This window comes from Ammodytes marinus, assembly GCF_949987685.1.
Source record: "Ammodytes marinus genome assembly, chromosome: 13".
Classification (NCBI taxonomy): domain Eukaryota; kingdom Metazoa; phylum Chordata; class Actinopteri; order Uranoscopiformes; family Ammodytidae; genus Ammodytes; species Ammodytes marinus.
The window spans coordinates 18,584,417-18,606,799 of NC_137217.1; the positions used below are offsets into that span (position 1 = coordinate 18,584,417).

The following is a 22,383-nucleotide window of genomic DNA, read 5'->3' on the forward strand; positions in this document are numbered from 1 at the left end:
TGGGTAATGTGAGCCACCCCCTGTATCTAGGCAACGGAAAACATTTGTGGTCATGTGAGATATATGTTTTCAAGCCCCTCTCATTTCCCCATGGCCCTGAAAGAGAGGACCTCATGGTGCTGTGGTAAGCATGTTTTTTTCACCAAAATAGGTATGTTGCATGTAAAAGTAAATTTTCTTGCTGTCAACTTAATCAACTGTTGTGCCAAAGCAAATGTATTAACGTAGAAAAACTTCTATCATACGTGTTGATGAACTACCAACATGTGAAACCATGTGATGTTGATAACTGAAGATTAGCCTGAAATGCTGAGAGAGTTAGTTTGTTCTCAAATTGTGGTGGTGGGGGAAAGTGAGCCAAATGCTGTGGGGGAAAGTGAGCCACTGCACAAGTTAAGTTTGGTCTTAAACATATTTTAATGTAATATTACATGACATATGTTTCATTTTAATGCCATACACATTGTAGAAAAGCCATCATGCCAAGGAAATACACCAGGAAGACGACCTGGGCAACCACATGGAAAGAGCACTTTCTCATCTTTCCCTGTAACCTTCAGGACTGGAATGTAGAGTAGGCCTAGTTGTAGAGTATGACAGGCTGATGTTATAATCCAGTTGGGTCTTCTCCTGTGTTCTGAGTCCCAGGCTGTTCTCGCTGGTTCTGATTTTCCTATGCTTTGACCCCCAGACACTAGCTGGCTTTAAGGGTCCTGTGTTCTGTTCTGTTGCTTAATTGACCAAACCCCATCATTCTTTTACTAGTCCGACATTAGTTCTGGAATTTGTGGCTAGCTTTCAGGATTCAATATGTGTTGTTATGGTAGTTTCAGAGTGGAAAAAGTAAGTGGATAAGTTTACCCCACAGCTGGGGTAAAGTGAGCCACATGACAACTTTTTTTTTTAAACAATCATATTTTCACTGCCCTTTGTCTTAAAAAATTCTGCTAATGCCCATTTCTAGGAAACATCCTGAATTAATGGGAAATGTGTACATTTGAGTGATAAATAATTTTAGCTCGCTTAGAGGGGAGCAAATGTAAAAAGTGGCTCAGATTACCCCGTTCTCCCCTACATACATTCATTTCTGCTAGTGATGCTACAGTTTAACCATTAAGGACCCTCTGGCTCACAAAAAGGTCAAGAGGAAAAACAGTGAGTCGATCATAAATCTCTATCATAACTTTTGAAGGCACTTGAATAATGCCGTCAACTTGACAATTGATCAAATTCTACCCCAGTCATTATTTATTTATTATTATTATTTTGGACAATTCCACACAATACACAATTTTCTCTTGCAAATATTCATACATCATACTTTGTGTTGTCCGAAGGGAGACGGAAGAAGCCAAAGGCTTATCAGGTCCCGCCCCCATACACACAGCTTAAGAGTCAAACCTCTATTAAAAAACAAAAGAGAGGTTTTCTTAGTACCAAATGTTCAATCACCTCAGCAAACACAAACTGTCCATCACAGGCTTTATGAAGACACACACTGGAAGAAAAATCACCTGAGAAAAACATGCTGCATGGCGACATCACTCAACACATACAAAAGTGACGACTTTCATCCTTAAGTTAAAACGATATTTCAAGAATCAACATTTATTCTACATGTTCCGCTTTAAATATCAAAAGATTTGCCAGCAGGAAGATACAATGACCAAGGTATGTGCTGTAAACATACTAGGATCAGAAAGTGACAAGTTCATCCTGATATGTAAAGTACGATATGTGTAACCTCCACTGGACACAAGTGGCATGTATGCATTTGCTTATGTGTACCAGAGAAAAATGGAAAGAGTGAGGGTAGACCTTTGTGCAGCTGGGGAAGCAAAAGCTAAGCTTTGCAACCTACAGTACCAATAAATTCACACACTGGAAGAAGTTGAACTATAGTAAAGCTACCCTAGGGAGAAATCTAAGTTTGGTTAACTAAAACAACTTAGAAAAATAAGTTCAAACTACTTTGTAAAAAAATATCCTATTGACAATGTACTGTATATGTGATATGAAATTATAACAAAATTTGATACAAAAAGTAAAGAAAATGGCAATGAGCATATTGCTGAAACTCAAAAGTGCCAGTTTGTTCTGCACAGGTCATACATTAAGCAAAATAATGTTATGCTTATTGTTGTTAACAATGTTAATATCGAACTCATACAAACAAAACAGAAGCTATAACCAAATATTTTTTTATAGGTGAGCCTTCCCGGAAGGTTAATAACCCTGAAATCTACAGAAAAACCTATCCTAAATAAAACAGTCCCATCTGGAAATGTTACAAGCACTAAATAGCTAGGTATGTCACAAAGGTAAAATTTTAATTAAAATTAACTCTTCTTATTATGGCCTATAATGATTGTAGTTTCAGTGGTGTACTACTCAAAAAATGCTACAAAAAGTAATTGAACAACTTGAATCTCTATGGAAATATGAATGTAGTTGAAGTACCAGCAAGCTACTGCAAAGTGTAGTTAAACTGCTAGTTTAATTACACGAGGGACTACTGCCCAACACAGAATGTATGTGTGTGTGTTGTTTGTTTGTGTGAGTGTGTGTGTGTGTGTGTGTGTGTGTGTGTGTGTGTGTGTGTGTGTGCTTATCAGCCAACCTCCTGTGTGTGGTTCAGGACATAATAGTCATGGACATACATCAGAATGGCGCATGGCTGACCAATGATGAGTGAGATCCACACTGCAGCGTTGCCGTAGTTACCACGCAGGAAGTGACCAACAAACCAGGCGAATGGAAGCTGATGAAATAAAAAATAAAAATGGAAATCAAATTAATAATTGGGTTTGCATGACTAATTACAGCAAAGTTTTTTGTGTGTATTTTTTCTGAATTTTATTTAGTGACTCAGCACATTAAAATGAACAATAAACTAACAAAGTCAGCAAAGACCAAGAAGCACTCAAGTTGCCTATTGTCCTCCCATATTCCCCGTTATACATCAAATATGCCCTGTTATGCTAATTAGGCCATACATTAAGTTAATGATACGGGAGCAAAGGCCAAACACAGTCTTTTTAAAGTGTCCCAGGAGTCAAACAAACCATTAACTAAATGCCACACTACCTCTACACTACACACACTCCTCTCAAACAGTATAAGAAACAATGCAGAGTATACCGTTTTAAATGAATATACACATATATATCTAGAATTATCACTCCAGTACAGAGTCATAGTCAGTAATGTGTTGGGTCTCACCTGTGCCATCATGCCCGTGAAGGCCCAAAGCCTGAACATCCTGAGAGGAACACTCACCAAGTACTGACACAGAAACAGACGGGGAAACAACAATCCAACATTTAGCCGAAGGTGGATTAAGAGTTTTGAGGAGTGCAAGTGTATTCTTTTCTACATTGAAATTGGTCTTGGTCTCGGCTCTTACCTCGTGAAAGAAAGCAGACAGGAAGAAGACTGCCGATTGGCTGAATGGTTTACTAAATCCTCTCCTTAGCAGCGGCTTGTAAAAGTGGCTGTAAAGACAGACAAAGGAACAGAAGTTGAAATGGGTGGATGGACAGAGGACGGGGTGGATAAGCTCATGCTGTAAATCTTAGTCAAATACACTGATTTTAGAAATGGTTAAAAACAATGACTTCACTTTTTGTCCGTGTGCAATACTGCATGTTGAAATAGCTTTACTCAATGTGCGGCCAGTCTCCCTCCCAAAGCAATTAAATAGGCTTAAACCCCCTTTAAAGGCATTTTATTAACTTTGTCTTGTTTGATATAGCCTCACTGCACTTGCTCCTGCTGCTGTGTTGGTGTGTGGGTGTGTGTGTGTGTGTGTGTGTGTGTGTGTGAGTGTGTAACCGGCTGCAGGCACTGTATTTATTACCACCACTTAATCGCTCACAGCCAGATAAATCAATTTCCCCAAATATATCAGGGTGCCTTGTTAAGCCTTGTTCAGTTCTATAAATTTCACGGCTCCCTCTCAGTGCATTACGGTGCGTATAACTCACCGTAGACACCACTTGTGTACGGGGATGTTCCAGTTCGACCAGAAATATGTCACTGTCTCAGAGTTCCTGAAAGAAGAGTCATAATAAGAATCAGTGTATTGAATGCACAACAAAGTCTAATGATGACAAACATGAAGTGTAACATCTTTATTGTCATGCAGAAATACACAGAATTGTTGTAATTACCCTTAAGTGCATTGAGCGAAGAAATTGATTTACTGATATCAACAAAAGCAAAATACATTAAAGCAGCTACGAGTAACATTTAAATATATTTTAAACAGCCTCATGTTTCCTCTGATAATCATAAATTACCTTTAACAGCAAACGAGACCATCAGTGCAAAGAAAGACATTTTTATATAGTTTTTATTACTGCTTTTGGTCTGGTCGCACACCCAGTCCGATTTTCGGTTCGCGCGTTCAGGCTCTATGTCACATATCCGTCGCAGATTTCAGTGTGGCGCAGCAACGCGATTTGAGAAGCCTATCCCTCCAGGTGAGGGAAGGGGAGCGGGAGCCTTGTTTGAAACAGTTATTTGTCGTCATAATGACTGATAACGGGGCTGAACCATCAGAGAAAAAAAAAGAGAATGCAATGAAGAAAAGCTAAAAGGGAGAGTGATAGACGGGCGGAAGGAGGACGTTGCCAAGCAACGTGTAAACATTCACGGGAGCGAACTAGACTGCAGTGTTTACTCCTAAATGAATGAGCGGTACGAACACAAAGTTTACTTTGTTTCACCATCATCAGATTACCATTATTCATCTGAAATAGTCATTATTTACAACAACATAAACACATTACCTCATCGTGATCCATACTGCCGTCTCTCGTTCATTCGCTTTCTGTGAGGACACGTAATCTTTCAGCTCCATGAGAGTAGCCTAGTTAGGTGACACTGCATCAACTCATTGCAATCAGGTGTGTTTGGCACTGACTGGCATTAGTTGATGCAGAGTCACTAACCACTCTCACGGAGCCGAAATGAGTCCGGTGCCCTCACACTTTCAATAGGCTACACGGATATGCACTATATTGCGTCCTATTCATTTGACTCTCGCACGGACGGAACGTGCTAGAAAACAGCTTTGTGACGGCTGGGGTCGTAAAAATACTACCGCTTTTGTCCAAAGGGGCCGCCAACCGGAAGCCCCAATTGGTGAAAAACCACTACAGAACATATTATGCCCTTTATTACTTTTATGCACTGAAATGAACTACCACACAATGCTTACGTATATACAATTGTATGCACGCAAATCCATTGACTTTGCACGCATGCAAATACCATCCCTTTAGCACAGTTCCTTACACCTCGTAAAAATCCATAATCAGCACAGATGCAAACACACACACAGAGAAACCTACCACCAGTCATTGTAGAACTGTCGGTCTCCGAAGCGCAGCAGCTCAGCGCTGACGTTCATGGACGAATGGAAGAACCAGTAGAAAAATATCAGCCACAGCAAGTGATTAGGAACCTGGAGAGGAGTTAAGAGAAACGGAATGCCATAATATAAATGAACAAGACACAAAATGAAAGTAGTAGGTGTGACACTGACCATGGAGCAGCAAGTTATTTCTTCAATTTAAAACAGAAGATATAAAATAATCATCATCATGGTCTTTAGAAAGTGGTCTTGCTGTTTTTTTAATGCTAATGTATTTTGCTATTTCATTATGTGCTGGGCATCAAATCCCAGCAAGCACAAAGAAAAGCAACATTAGTAAAGGTGTGATCATGTACGTATTGCTTGTACTCACAGCTAATCTTAGTAGTCTCTCAGTCATCCTGCTCAGATCCATATCCTACACAGCCAAGGAAAAAGACACAAGATTAACCAACAAAACACACTATGATGACACTATATTGGGCAGTAATAGCTTCACTGTTATTCTGTCTTCCTCACCTGTAGTGGTTTCATGGAACTTTGAATGATGGGAATCATCCACTGATAGAAAGAAAGTGCATTAGGCAGTGTAAAGCTATTTCCAGACATCCACTGTAAACCGTGGGTTTTACTTATTGGCTACATTTTTTTTTAAATATATAAAAAAACTCTTATCATGAGGATTTAGTTAAGTTTTGACATAATGACTTTAAAAGAAATGGAATGTGAATGGATGGATGGACGGATAAATACAGCACCATACAATCTGCTTTGGTTGACATAACAATGCAGTACCTGTTGAGTGAGACCGACTAACACCTGGATGAAGAACAACTGGGGACAAAGACACATCAATAGAGTTAGTGACACGTTTCACAGAAATAATTTATTATTAATCATTAAGATCAACAGAGATTATGGTTGAGGGCATCAGATAACAAAACAGTAAAACTTGTTTCACTTTTTAAAGAAGAGGTTTGAATGTTGATGCCCTGTAGGCAGATCAGAGCCTTTTTACTCACAACATTATCATTGACCACTAACTTTGGCCTCAACAACAAAGACTAAAATCAATGTTTTCTTTTAGATAAGAATGATCAGCGAAATGGGCCTTGAATATACTGTACAGCTACAGTAAAGCCTTTTTTTGGTGTAGGTGACATGAGAAATTTCCCCACCATCTCAAACAGTCTCCTCAGCAGGAAGGCCGGGCGGATTTTAGGTGAGCGAGGGAAGTTGAGTTCATAGCAGAGAGTCGGCGCAAAGACAAAGTAGTAAATGTCTTAAGAGACAGACAGAGAGGAGGTCAATATGACAGTCAGAATATGTGGCTAAATTAAACATATAAAATATAGATGCAGTAGTATGTGACATAAATGCGATCGATTAAGTTTCATAAAAAATACACTAGAACAATGTATTGGAGAATACCTTTAATGGTGAGGTTTCCAGGGTAAGACACCTTATGGTCGCCCCCGTTGAAGTGTCGTGCTGAGGGACCTTAATAAACAAACACGGAACGTTGCAAAGTCTGTGTATAGTGGTGACAGAGAAAAGCTATGGCAATCCACTGTGGATTTTAAGATGCAACAATTTCCTGTTACATCATCGATATTTCCACACATTGCTGTGACAATTCTTCTTGTACCCAAGTAAGTGTCAAACTTCCATTTTACTTAAGAGCTGCGGTATTAAGCATCTGCCTTCAGATGTCAATGCAACAGCAAGAAATCTAAAGGATGCATTGTCAATTTGGTTTTTAATTTAGTATGTATTCCCCCTTTCTTGCCAAACTTCATACCTAGGTGCACGTGTGTTTTGTGACTTACAAGACATTGATCGAGCCAGAGTCTTGGCCTTGACTGTGCTCAGCTCTCTGCACCACATGTTGACGTCCTTATAGGAGTACAGCTTCAGGAGGAGGATGGTGTAATTACCAAGAACAAATGCACCACCAACTGAGAGAGAGAGAGAGAGAGAGAGATAATCGTTAACACTGTTAAGTGGATATATCTGTAAGCAACTGATATACAACCTTGAAGTATGGGATGGGAGGCAGGGACAAGAAAAACAAATGAGCGAATGCCAGTGGAGGGTGGAAAATAGTGGGGAAGAAGGAAGAAGGGATAGAGAGAAAGGGGGTGTGTGTGGGAAATAAGGAGGAGAGGGAAACAAAGAGCGAGACAAGGGAGGTTTCAGAGTGGAAAATGGAAGGGAAGAGGGAAAGGGAGAAGGAGAGGTCATCATTTGATCTTGAACAAACAGCAAAACAAGCCCAGTAAAATAAATAATCCCAACTCCAAGTTTGAGAGCAGTGAAACTATGCCAAGGATATTATTGCACAGTGTAGTCACTGTGTTTACCAGAGTGGTTCTGTGAATATGTGTGTGTGTGTGTGTGTGTGTGTGTGTTCACGCTCACAACATTGTGTCAGTGTTGCTCTCTCGAGCCGACTGAAAACATTATTTGATGTTAGAATATTGGACTTATTTTAATACCTTTTAGTGCGAACAAACACACACACACACACACACACACACACACACACACACACACACACACACACACACACACACACACACACACACACACACACACACACACACACACACACACACACACACACACACACACACACACACACACACACGCCAACTGAGCATTTTTAGCCTACAAGACTTCAATGGTCGCCATATGCTTGATAGCAAATGATCACACACAACAGAGAGGAAGGCACACACCAACAATCATAAGCCGACACTTAAAGGTGCAACAACCCACAAATAAAAACCGCCTGTTGTGCCAACAGGAGTGAGGTGGAGGTCAGCACACCTGGCATCAAACCACAGCAGATCTTATCCGCTAGCCATCTGTGTCTCTGGCTCTATGTGGCTCACAGCAACACAGAGGTGGAAAAACACACCATTGGAGCCAATCATCAACCACTCACTATTTCCCAACAAAATCCTGAAAACCAAGTTTCTAAAACCTCAGCTAGGTTGAGTAATGTATTTGTGTTGTGGCCATTTACCTTGATATTTACTTTGACATGTATTTTTTTTTTGTTCTGCTTTTTGGTGAGTGCTGTGATCAAGGTGAAAGGTTTAAACTTATTTGACCACCACCAGAAATGCTAGGCTATTTGAATACCTCGGAAAGAGCTGAACAAAGGTTTAGTCTTCTTTTAGAGGCCATATGCCTGTCCTAAGACTATGGTTCCTTATATTTCACATGTTCTTCTTCAATTGTTTAAACAGGATGTACAAGTTTTGAGCGAAAGCCAATAGAGGTGTACAATAGTGAATACTGGTTGCATAAGCATGTGTGCGGGATGTCAGAAGGACTTTTAAAGATCTCATTGTCATCGTTCCCAACTTCCCATGATAGGATTCTATATTAGATCAATTTGATTTAATATCAGTACAATTGTTTTAATCAGATTGTATGGCATTGTACAACTTGTCACACTTAATTTTACTTCTTGGCTTAGTTATGTAATCATATAACATATGCAACATAGGTCCATAGATGGTCCTATAAGTAAACGTAATACAACTAGAAGTCAAGTTTCATATCAGATCATTGCACTCTTATTCATGTGCAATGGCTGAATACTGGATGCGAAACCATTGCCCAGTAAAGGAACCTTCCTTCAAGCACACACATACTGTATCTGTACATAACAGACACACACACACACACACACACACACACACACACACACACACACACACACACACACACACACACACACACACACACACACACACACACACACACACACACACACACACACACACACACACACACACACACACACACACACACACACACACACACACACACACACACACAGGCTCTCTGTCATTGCCCATCCTGTGTGAACAGCAGCGCAGAGAGGAGTACAAACAGATGGACTGACTCCTTTACTCCTTCACCTCCCAGTGAGAGAGAGGAGAGGAGGGGAGAATTATAACAACGATTTTCAATGACCAAATTAACATATCTGTCTGCCTCATGATGAAGGTAAGGTTAGACCTGTCCTGGCTCATTGCTCAAGAATAAAAGGACTGGGACTATGCTGGGGGGGTGGGGGAGAGAGCAAGTAAAAGGTGTGGAACACTCCTACCTTGGAAAGTTTGTGCTTTAACAATAAAACGTTTTTGAATTACATGGAAGGGAATTTGATCATGTATTGTTTGTTGTTGTTCGTCTCCCTTGGTAGAGGTCCTAGATTTTTACTTTTACCACAGAGCCTTTTTCTTACACAATTCATTGAGAAGACAAATGAGTCACTCCATAAGCAATAATACTTGTTTCTAGGTTTGGTGAAGAAGTTATTGTTGACATGACAGAACATTTCATGTTGAAACATGTTGCAACTGAATGCCACTTGCTATCTTTAGTAATTTATATACCAAACAAACACAAACTAACATCTGGTATCTTTCAAATATCTGGCAACTTTGGTCAAAACTGGATCTGTAATGTTTTGAATGAATCAACCCAAAGCACATAGGTTTAACCGGTGTATAATGTCCTGTGAGGTATGTTGATGTATCATGGGTGAATGAATTCTAAAACGTATGGATGGCTGCCACTGTTTCTGTCAGGCAGCTTGATGAAGACAGAAGAAGGTGACCCTTGGATGACCCTGTATTACAAACCCCGCCCACTTTGCCCCCCCCCCCCCCCACCCGCTGTCTTCTCCTTCCCTTCCCTTCTCTTCCCTATCCTCTCCTCTCTTCTCTTCTCCAGATGGAAATTATCCAGTCAACTGGTCCATTACCACTAACCGACTCTAATTATGACTCTGTATAAGAGCTGTGTTTTACTGCACTATCAAGCTGCTTGACTGTTACTCTGAAGGGGAAGGATATGAATGTGCTTTGAATCTTCATTAAAATTAAATTCCTTTCTGTTTTATGCACATGGCTACATTGTAAACGACCAATGGAATGGATAATGGTTTTGGCTGCATACTAGATGCTACTATTTTAGTCAAGGATGGAGAGCAGAGATGGTATTTTAATAAGGGTTAAAAATAAAAAAAATCCTTTTTACCTGGGGTCATGGAGGGAACCAATAGAACCACTGCAGCAGGGAATGTTAGTACGATTGCCATGTTAATGAAATGGACCAGAAAGCCCACACGCTCACTGAATGAACCCTGGCCAGAAAGAGAGACACAAGGACAGCAGGAGTTTTAATATTATATATTTAAAATAGTAAACCATGGTTAAACCGTCTTTAATTTGTTTACATGTTTTTAACTTTTTTCATTCAATTTTGAACTTAAAGGGTTCTAAACAGAACTAGGTTTTGACTCATGTTGGCCTACAAAGTCTTAACCAGCTCTTGATGTTCAATATTCAGGCCACACAGACAGAACATAACATAATTTGCTCCTAGATACAGACGGTTAAACTAATTTCTCATTTAAAAAATGTTGCCGAACCGGTTGGAGGAGGGCTTCAGTTCGTTACTGAGTTTAAGAGAACAATTTATAAAAGGGAAAAATAATCCCTCTTGGGGGCTACGAAAGTGCTCTGAATTCAACAGTTAAGTTTCAATCAACAGCGCTCCGATGTGCAAGCAGGGTATTTTTCTTTACTCACCTTTGATAACTGCCTTTCTGTGTAGAGAGCCACCAGAATGAACACATTGGACACTGTCAAAAAACAACGAGAGATTTGGGTCAGTTTAATGTACATGTTTTCTTAACAGACCCTCTTCTAAAGGGTCTCTGCAGAATCAAAGTATGAATCTCAATATCTGTGTAACCCTTAATTAAGTCTTTACTTGTGGTAAATAATATCGCACTAAAGGGTAAGACTGTTTTTGTCTTAACTATAATGAGTTTAATGCCACACTAATAGGTTACATTGATGGTTTAACATTTGAGAGAAGCATTCAGAGAGCCTGCGGCAACTGTAATTACAATTATAGATGCACATTGTTGCTGTTTAGTGAAGACCCTGTTTTTCAGAAAACTGCTGATGTTTTCTCTTCATCGCAGATTATCCTGTCAATATCCAGTTAATTCTGAAAGGCATCATTAGCCCAAGACTTAAAGTAAGCCAATAATGGAACGCATCGAGTGTTTACGTGAATCAAGCTTTTTATGTTGCCTTTTTTTTTTAAATCAAGACCATGCTCTCTTACACATGATTACACAGCAGCACCTGATGAAAGAAATGATCCAGCACTAACAGAACATATGTGTTGCACAGCACACGCCAACTGACACTGCAAGTGTGTGGTTGTGCACACACATGTACACACAATCACACACATTTTATATTGTGTTGTTGCTATTTTTCAATTAACCGCACATACACAGTTGATATATTTATCTTCTAACTTATTTAAATTCAACTACTAAAATACAAACACTATGCCCCAGTATTGTTATTATTATTATGATTACAAATTTGGCTATAACGATATAGATGTATTTTTATTTATGTATTAGAAGTGTCACTTTTACCTGCAGGGTAACTCACAGTTTCTCAGTAGATTTCTCAATACCCTGACAAGACCTGGCCGAGCCACACCGGTTGCACCCAATAGCAGCACTTCTTCTGTTTTAAGACCCTTAATCAGCGCAATGGCATATCAATCCATCTAACCGGGCGTAATAGATGTGTTTACTGTGAAGCATAGCAGAGTACTAGCTGTCTTATCATCCTGTCATCAAAGCTAAGTAACCTGTTTTGAGTAGTAAACGTGGTAATATGAAGAGACAAAAAGGCTCTCAGAAGGGAAAAAAATTGATTTATAAATCAAGCCAATCACGAACAAGTGAAAACAATTTGAGTCAACCTATTAAATAACTTGCCATTAGCTAGATAAAGATGTTCATTAAAATTACATAAAATACTGTATTAAGGCAACCGTCCCATTTTATCCCACCTCTTCAAAGTAAACAAAAATCACATCTAGCCCGCAGACCAACTATCAGTAATTGCCTCTGGGGAATTATTTTAATCTGATGGTTTTTAACACAGGGACGACTATTTTCAGAGAATATGCAAACTACTGTATCATAAAACTTTATTATTTGCTGGAATTTCATTAGTTTCAGCCTAAATAAATTGTCCAAAAATTGAGAAAAAGCACCAACGGGGATGGGGCTGTGTTTTGTTTATTATTAGGGCTGTCAAGCGATTAAAAAAATGTATCTAATTAATTACAGGCTCTGTGATAAATTAATCTAAATTAATCGCATACTTATATGAAACTTTTATGCCTGTCTATAAACAGCTGTTTAGCCTACAGTTTGTCGCTCTCTCTCCTTCTGTCTCCTCCCCTCAGCCTATGCCGATTTATTCACCATCGTTCTACTCATAGCCAAAAATATTGACAGACACACACACACACACACACACACACACACACACACACACACACACACACACACACACACACACACACACACACACACACACACACACACACACACACACACACACACACACACACACACACACACACACACACAAAAGAGGAAAAAAGGCAGGCTGCATATGCTAGAAAGAGTGACGGGGGGGGGTCCGTTTATGCGGGAGACGAGGCAGCTAGTAAACAAAAGTGAGACGGAAGATTGAGAGATACTGAGAGTTTTGAACCTTCATTGTTAATTAGGCAGAGAGACCCCGGGAACTGCATAATATGTTTCGGCTAATGGTCTTCTTTATCTCTTTTGGAAACAGGCCTGTTAAGCATCTTTGATAAAACGCAACTACTGAGCCCTCCCGTGCATCACAGTGGAACAGATAGAGCCATTTAGCACCTGTTGAAAACACATAAACCTCTAATCAGGTATTTAAATAGCAGCTTGCTGGCCGTATGTTGGAAGCAATAGACAATTTAAATGTAGTAAAATACCTTACACTGGTGTAAATCTCGGTTCAGTTTGGTCACACTTACGGGTCAGTTGTACACTAAATGTAAAACTTTCTAGGTTGGTTTTCCAAGGCGTTATACATTTAACGCAGCGGGCAACCATACACTGTCGACTTCTCATTCACTCTGCGTTGGTGATACTTGGAGGAGAGTGTGTGTGTGTTGGTGCAGTGACACACCCTCTGGGAATGAGCTGCTTCATTTGTCCAGGCTACTGTAAACACACACTCCCATTCTAAGCTGTCTTTTAACCATTGTCAGTGCAGTCCTTTAACTGAACTACATTCTGAACTCTTCTTTCCTTCCTCCCTCCTCCCTCCCTCCTCTTATGCCCTAGGTAGATGCAGCACTTTACATCAGTTCTCTCTCCCTTCTCCACCTTTATTCTCACTCCTTTCAAACTTGACTCTAGTCTTTCCCTGGGCCCAACCCTCTAGTCTTTCTACATACTTACTTCCTCTTCCATGTAATATGTTCCCCTGTATACCCCCCCCCCCCCCTTTACTTATTTCACTCTTCTCTTTTGCTCCCCATATCGCTCCCCCTCTTCCCTTTTTTTCTGCAGCACTGTTCCAGTGTGCAGTACAGGATATAGGGCAGGTGATTGTCCCTCTAGAGACATTGTGAGCTGCACCACTGCAGACTTTCACTGTGATATACCATACAAATACATTTAGAAAAAAACTTTGAATACACCTGTGCCTGGGTGTGTCCTAAAACTAGGTACTGCTCGAAATCAATTTAAAAAGAAATGTAAAGATACAAAACTTCATGCAGTTTTTTACCAATTATATAAAATGATTCATGATTAATACTATTCTAATTGAGGGCCAGATTATAGTTATCAGTAGATATACTATCTATACTCTTGTGAATGAAGCTGGATGTGACTCTCATAATTTCTTTAGGCTTTTGTAGTAAGGAGGGATTCTAGTTCTGGTTCAACCTCTATCCATATTTTCCATCCCCATTTCTGAAAATGTGTCTTTTACAAGCTTGTCTTGAACAAAATGACATTTATGTTATTTCTCTTCATTACTAAACTGATACATTTTGTTCCTTATATTCAATATCTTTCAACTGGCATGTTGCTAGCTACGTGGGCCCTTTGTTAACATACCCTTTGTTTCCATGCACATTTACAGTGCCTAGGCTGTGTATTAACATCAGATTTTTTTTATCAGCCCAAACACAGTACAGACACCAGGTAGCGGATCATCAGGAGTAATTCACTGATTTTGACAACAACAAGCATCGTCCAGAATCACTGACCTTTAATTTCAGGAATTCTGTCTGTGATTGTGTGTTATTTGTTTACCTGGTGCAGCTGGAAAGATGAAAAACGATACCTACCTATCGTCAGGCATGCTGCTGGCCAGCTGTAGGGATCCTTCACAAACAAGGGAACCACCTGAAAAGGGTCTACCAAAATACCATATCTGACAAACAAAAATAGAAAAGACAAGAGCAGATGTCAGATTCTAACATTCAAAACTGAACTAGAAGCGCACGCGTAAATGTTGTCGCATCAATTACATGATGTGCTGTTACCAGAGACATTAAAATTAATGCAATTGAGAGATGAGTAAAAGCACTCTCCTGGAAGATATCTTTGAGGACCCGCTACTTCTGATGTTGGGTACATTTTATCATAAACATCCTTGGAACTTCTGACCTCTTTCTAAATTTCAGGAATAAAAAGAAGATTCTAAACGTATTACTCACCTTAACAGGTTTTCTAAGAAGAGGCGAGCATTACTCAGCACCTGCAACACAAAGCAAGAGTCCATCAAACTGTCTATGTGTTTCCGTTTGTTTCTCTACCTACTGTAATTGTTTGTTTTGTTTACGTTGTCATTTCTTCACTTTTAAGAAAATATATGCACCCTTCCGTTACACCACCCGCTCTCTCATCTTCTCCAATGTTCTTTTTCCTTCTGTTGCATCTCTACCTCTCTCCCTGTATCTCATCTCTTTCTTCTCTTCATTCTTTTTCTCCTCCTTTACCCCCCCCCCCTCCTCCATCCCTCTCTTATTATTTCTCTCCTCCTCGCTCTTCCTCTTTTTTTAAATGGATTGTAATATCTCATTACCCAGCACAAAGGCTCTACGTCCGGGGATGGGACAGAAGTTCAGTGCGGAATGAAGAAAAACCTCCTGTGAGGAACACAAGGATCTCTGTTCAAAGTGTGGATTAACAGGAGGCTTCGCTTGCATACTCTCCTCTCCCATTCTCTCGTGTTCTTCCGAGCCTCTCCAGCACTGAGGAGGAAGAGCTGCAAAGAGGAATTGTGCTTTACATATTACTTGCTAATAATACCAAATCATACGACTGCATTTGGACCAAATTTTTATATTTGGTAAAAAAAGGGTTTTGTTGTGTGTTTAGACTGGCAGGAAGCCAACTATGAAACAAAAACAGACCCTGTGAGTCTGTTAGTAGAACTAATTATCTTTATTTATTTTCAGATTGATATCTTAAAATTAGCTATGCATACTTAAAGCTGGAGTGGAGGATTTGGGGAGAAAATGGCAGTTGGGATAGAGATTCGAATCCAAATACCTCAACAGCTCCACTTGTTCTCTTTGGTCCCTCCCTGACACGCTCTACACCAACAACGTCGTGCCAAAGTGAATGGACAGTCCCAACAGCCAATAAGAACAGAGAATCGGAGCCTCACTCTGATTGGTCAAAGTGTACAGCTCATGTTTACTTTGACCAATCAGAAATCACATACCCCAGCTTTAAATGCTATGCAAATATATTAACCGAAGAAAAACACAAAACTTTTAATTTTTCCCCTGTTGGCCAGCAAGCTTTACTCTGCCACCGTCTGGTGAAGAGTTTTGAAGGACATGCAGGCACCTTCTACAAGTGGCTGCTGTTTGTGTGTGTGTGTGTGTGTGTGTACAGAAATTATTATTCTGTCAACCAATCAATAGACAGCCGTGTGTAACTCCACCCTCTTCAAACCTTTTGGGACTGTTGGGTTCCCCAACGAAACGTTGACCAAAATAGGTATGTCTCTGCACAGTTTTGACTATGGAATATGCAATATACTGCGTGCAATACCATATCAAACCAAACTGTACCAGTGTAAATGAGGCATAAGATTTTTTTTCTTACCAGCATGATCACGCACCAGTTGAGGATTCCTCTGTAGTTATTGTAACCACTGGCTGAACTCAGCAGGGACTCCTGTGAATTATGGCAGCTACAGGAAGAAATAAATGTGATGCTTAAATGGGTCAAGAATACCATGAGCTTAAATAGCATAGGCCTACAGTTAAATTGAATTTGACACTATCACAGCATTTCCACATCAAATTATCAATATCAGGATAAATAAATTGCTGCCTAGGATAATAGGCCTACCATCAAAAACAATATGGTAAGCCTACAGTCAATAATAAAAGTGTTAGGGCCCCAGACCGCCAAGGGCCCCCCTTAAGTTTGTTTGTTTGATAATAACATCATATCATGCAAATGTGAGTTATCATACAAACAGGAATACAATGTTTTGGTCTAGATAATTAATAGCCTAAAAATCTGGGAGGTAATTCGAAATTATCTGATAATGTCACGTTCACATTCATGCACAGTGTGTATTGAGTTTATTTAAAAACAATTGGAAATGGGGCTGCCCTCAGTTTCCCATGCACTGTATGTCTATAGCCTATTTCAGCCTCGTCTGTGGAAAAAAAGATAGCTGGACAAGAGTTCTTCTGCTTCGTTCCTCTCACTGCATTTAAATGCATTCATTATATTACAGAGAAATATGTCCCGTAAAAGAAAAAGAGCTCCAAGCCCAACCCAGAGGACCCTCCATAATATTTTATTTTATATTAATATTTTTATGGAAAATCCATGTGTCCTTCTTCAATAGCTTATAATTCATCTGACCCAGTGTCTCCAAATTATTAGTTCACACAACATTTCTCAGATTTAGCCTCTTAATTTTCCTCTCAAAGTGCACCAGATTCATGCATTTCACTTTAAAAAGGTTAAAAAAATCTCCCGGGGGGGCATACCCCCGGACCCTCCTAGGAGGGTCTGAATCTCGGCTGTCTAATATTTTCGCACAGCTACACAGTGGAGGCACTAGCGGAAAACACTGGGTGTGTGAATGATATTTAACAAAGATCTATAGTTTCGGCAGCGCTAACATTGGAGGGGGGGCCCCTAATCATATTTCGCTTAGGGCCCCCTGAAGGCTTGGGCCGGCTCTGGTTGGGGCTAAAGCAGATATTGGTCTCGTTTGAAAAACTTTGAAAATATATAGTTACAATTTCTTATGGCTACATTCAATATAGGCTACAGTAGCAGCTCTCCAGACGCTTTGTATATCTGCCACAGACACGTATTCCTGTCCCAGTCATGCAGGGTAAGTGCTTAAGTGTGAGTTGTTAGCAGCAGTAAAAACAAACAAACTGGGAACTGAAGTAGGCCCATGAATGAATGAATGGGCGGCGTCAGTTCAGGAGGACGACCTCAAACGACCCAGGCTGTGATAGCCTACTCTGTCTGCTGTAGCCTAACCTAACTAGCAAACTTATATTTTGACACTAGTTAGCCTACGAGTCGATGATAAAAACGACAAAGCGATATAGCCGTGAGCCGTCTGAAGCTGATATCGCTTTGTCGTTTTTATCATCGACTCGACAAACAACTTTCCCTCCGTCAAATGGAACGTCTGCGTGTTGCAACCAGACTGTTGCAACTCACCTGAACCTCTCGTTTATATCATTCCTGCGTTTCTTTTTCTCGCGTGTTGTATTAGGTCGGACTGTCTCCAGCGAATGGTCGCGTTTCCCCTTGCCTTTGCCATTGCTTATGTCAGCGGTCACCGAGCTCTGACACGCCGCCTCAGACCTCCCGTTCATAGGCAGCAAAGACGCACGGCTCCCCGCCGACAAAGTCGCTCTTCTCCTGCGAGTGGAGGCCTCGGTCCCTTTCAAAGCACCCATAATGACAGATAAATGATAAATCAATCAATAAAAACAGCTCTAAAACGACTTCGAATTAACTTCTGCTGTTTGTTTGTGATCGTGGCATGTTGCCTGTGCCTTTCACAATAGGCGTAGTAGAGAGGGAAGTGAACGGACTGCCAGACAATGCGCCAAAGGGTGGTTGGGAAGGTGACAGCAGCCTAGTACAGTTGCTCAATGCTGCCAATAAGACAGTCAGTAGGCTACCTGAGGGTTTCACAATCACAAAGCAGAGATATAAGGACTGGTTTCAATCTGCCTGCAGTCCTCTCCCTGAATAGAGTGAAACTTAATAAATAGTTTTGAGCCCAGCGCTCATCAGTCAAAATAGTGGACCAATGGCCATTTGTTTTCTCACAGCATTAAAAAATAATTTCATGGCCATTCTTCTTATCATTCTTATTTTATTATTCTTATATCCTATGGTAGGCCTGCTTACAAATTCAAGGAACTTGTACTTTTCTTTTTGCAATATGCAGTGTTTTTAATCAATATTGGTGATCCTGTGAGAATTGTAGCCTCATTTTCCTGTTTTAGCTGACAGGAGTGGCATCCGATGGGGTCTTCTGTAGCTGTAGCCCATTTGCTTAAAGGTTGGTCGTGTTTTGCGTTCAGAGATGGTATTCTGCATACGCTGGTTCTAACCTTCTAACGAGTGGTTATTTGAGTTACTGTTGCCTTTCTATAATCTCGAACCAGTATGCCTGACCTCTGACTTCAACAAGGCATTTTATGTCCACACAAATGCCACTTACTGGATATTTTTTCTTTTTTTGGCCATTCTCTGTAAACCCTAGAGATGGAGTGAAAATCCCAGTCGATCAGCAGTTTCTGAAATACTCATACCAGCCTTCCTGGCACCCTCAATATTGCCATGTTCAAAGTAACTTAAAACCCCTTTCTTCCCCATTCTGTTGCTCGGTTTCAACCTCAATAAATTGTCCCGTCCAGCTCTACATGCCTAAATGCATTGAGTTGCTGACATGTGATTGGCTGATAAGTTATATTTGTTAACAAGAAAATGAACCGCTGTACCTAATACAGTGGCCGGTGAGTGTAGGCTACAAAGTGTGTGATTTTGAATGAGAATGTTTCTGATAAACTAAAGCATCAATCGTTCATTTATGGGTTAAGAAATGTCCACTATGTCTTAGATTAACTATTAAGAAAAATGCATGTTTTTACCAAGCTGAATAGTGCTTTCAACCTGAGCCCATGAATTTTTTATTTTATTTAGAGACACATTATTCTCACAGGACAGCGACATTAAAAAAATATGATGTAAGCTATAAGTCTGATACATGTAGAGTTGTGCCATATGTCATGCATCAGCTGCAGTAATAATAAGTAGAGTTTCCTGATTTATGAGAAGACATGGCCTCTCTTCTGGTTGTGGTGTGGATATTAAGAAAAGCATCATTTTGTGGTACATATGTGCACCACAGCCTCACTGGTCCACTATTGCATGTGACTATAATCTGGACTGCTTAGTCTTGTCGAAGATGCATATCTCCTTCGACTGCATACCCAAAGTACCTTAATAGTTCTATTTTAGGGATTATTATTTCACTGTAATGAATTGGGATTCCAATTATCTTCCTTGAGACTGTGGCAGAGAGGGGATAATGACATCGCACCCACTAAGTTAGCATTCATTTAATGAGAACGTCCTTTCTGTCTATTCCATTTCCATGTGCTTATCCATACTGCGGTGGGAACTGATCAGTGGCATTGATCCAGCTTTATCAGTCCTTACTGTCTATAGGCTTGTCTTTTAGAGTAATGAGCCTGTCTGCAGTTGGTGGGATAAGAGACCTTGGGTAGGGTAGGATCAATAGGAAACTTATTACTAATTGTTTGAACTATTTTAACTCCTTGTTAAACCACATTTCCATATGTTTTCCCCAAAACCATTAAGCTTTGTTAAGCTCCATCTCTAAAAAGAAATGGCACAAGGTCGATTGTCATCTATTTTCTTCTTCTTCTTTTTTTGACTGTACAATTATTCAAAGCTGGTCTGTTTTTAGTGCTAGGTGAGACAGTCAGCATATTTCCTCCAGATTGTCTGCATTTTGCTGGTTTCTTTTTATCAACAACTTATAATTATCTTCTGCAGAAAGGCTCAAGAAAGTCTGAGCGGTGTGATTCCACTGAAGAGACGTCTCAGCTTCAACAGTCCATGGCCTTTTCTCTCCTAGCCTTCTCTACAAACCAGTAGAGGGAGTCCCAAGACTTGAATCCTGTCCCTTTGGGTGAGCCCTGCCTCTTATTTTAGTCCCAGTCAAAAAAAAAAAGTTAAGTCTTTATTTTGTCAATCTGTATCACGCCCTGATAAAAAAGTCTTGTATTCTTATGTTTATAAGAAAAGCATTCTAAAATAAATGTCAGTAATATAACGTACATGTTTTGATGAATTATCATCTTCACCATAGCAGTTGGTTATGCTGGTCCAAGCACATTCACAAAGTGGAAAAATTATTCTATGTTGAACCTGGACACCAAATGCCCTTTCTCTACAGTAAACTTTAAAAGACACTGTGTTGCGTGCAAGTCTTCTGTACTTAGTTATTTTTGATAACAGCTAGCCATTCAAAATTTAGAGAATAAGAGGTTTTACCTATGCATTATTCATGCTTGCTGTTGGGCCTCAAAAAACTCAGGCTTTCTACAAGCTCTCTGTCTGAGCTGAGAGAGGCAGGTAAAGGGAACAAGACAAGTTTCTCTTTTTAATGTTTCCGTCCCTTCTGTCCCGTCTCTCACTATAAATATGACTTTTAAATGACCTTTTTCCATGTTTAGTACCCATGTCTTACCTTGCATGTTTGTATTTCTCTTTCTATGTCTATGAACACTATACGGCTAAATGTATGTGATCATCTGGACATTACACTCATATGTGACATTTTGAACTTCTTGTTCCAAAACCACTCTCAACATTAAAGTCAAGGGGGCTCCAACATATCATTGCATGTGGTTTCATTAGAATTTCCCTTGATAGGAACGAAGGGGCCTTACCCAAAAGCTTAATTACACCCCAAACTTAATGGTTACCTGGGGAGGGGGGTCCGCATACCTTTGGCAACATCAGGCCTGGTATCAATTCTACTCTGTTGCATTCATGTCTTTGCATTTTTCATTATGCTGGAATGTTAACATCAAGCTGCTGTAACATGTTGGCACTTGCTCAAGGCTAGGTGGGAGAGGAAGAGAGAAAGACGGTGCGATTGAAAACAAAGATGTAAGAAGGCAACAGATATAGAGACACAAGATAAATATAGAGACGAGGGAACAAGAGAGAGAGAGCAAGATGGTTGTGGTGAGGAGGGGGGCTGGAGAGAGAGAGAGAGAGATCTCACTTTCTATCTACTGTATCTCCATCTGGAGAGGCTGAGGGAGGGAGAGATAGTGTTTGCCCTTGCAGGTTGTAATGAAGCTGTGGAAGGATAGATGACTCACTTTAACACAGGCAGAAGAGAAACACACTCCAACGTCACTCAGCTGACCTGTGTGTGTGTGTGTGTGTGCGTGTGCGTGTGCGTGTCTTGTTGTCTATGGAGGGATAAAGTTTAGGTAGACTGATGTATGTGTTCTACTGTTAGCATGTACCTGTGCCATGATAGGGTTTGTGCATGCAGTAGTCCTTGTTTTGCATTTGCATGCGTGCACATAAATCTGCGTGCAGATGCGTTGCATGCAAGTGGGCACTCTCTGTGTATATGTTCACCTCACATTAGTAAGTCGGTGGGTGTTCCTTTTTTTAACCTATCTGCACATGCACCTGTGAGTGTGTATGAGAGAGGGAGAGGGAGAGAATCATTGGGGAGACGGATAGAGGCGTCATGACACTGTTAGAGGGCTCACAGTCAGCACTTCTACAGTTCATCCAAGGACTCCTGCACACACTGTCCATCCATCTCCACGTGTGTGTGTGTGTGTGTGTGTGTGTGTGTGTGTGTGTGTGTGTGTGTGAAGGAGGGAAAGGGTGAGAGGGAAATGGATTTCCTGCTAGATGACTGTAATCAGGAAGAGAGTGGGAAAAAAATGGTGGATGGAGGAATAAATGATACCAAAATTCCTCTTGTCAAGGACCCTGGAATTGATGTGCC

The 22,383-nt window shown here is 40.3% G+C and overlaps 1 protein-coding gene across 1 annotated transcript; it reads right to left on the reverse strand.

The window, feature by feature from the left end:
- Positions 1 to 516: 516 nt before the first annotated feature.
- On the reverse strand, positions 517 to 18,399 carry dgat1b (diacylglycerol O-acyltransferase 1b). The gene is made up of 17 exons (XM_080039788.1): positions 18,015 to 18,399; positions 16,416 to 16,503; positions 15,014 to 15,054; positions 14,642 to 14,727; positions 10,999 to 11,051; positions 10,445 to 10,550; positions 7,210 to 7,338; positions 6,812 to 6,880; positions 6,559 to 6,662; positions 6,176 to 6,214; positions 5,900 to 5,941; positions 5,754 to 5,798; positions 5,358 to 5,470; positions 3,987 to 4,052; positions 3,407 to 3,494; positions 3,223 to 3,285; positions 517 to 2,761 (listed from the first exon to the last, which is right to left on the reverse strand). The coding sequence occupies exons 1-17, from the start codon at positions 18,254 to 18,256 to the stop codon at positions 2,612 to 2,614; spliced, it is 1,524 nt and encodes a 507-aa protein (XP_079895914.1). The 5' UTR covers positions 18,257 to 18,399; the 3' UTR covers positions 517 to 2,611.
- Between the last annotated feature and the right edge of the window lie 3,984 nt (positions 18,400 to 22,383).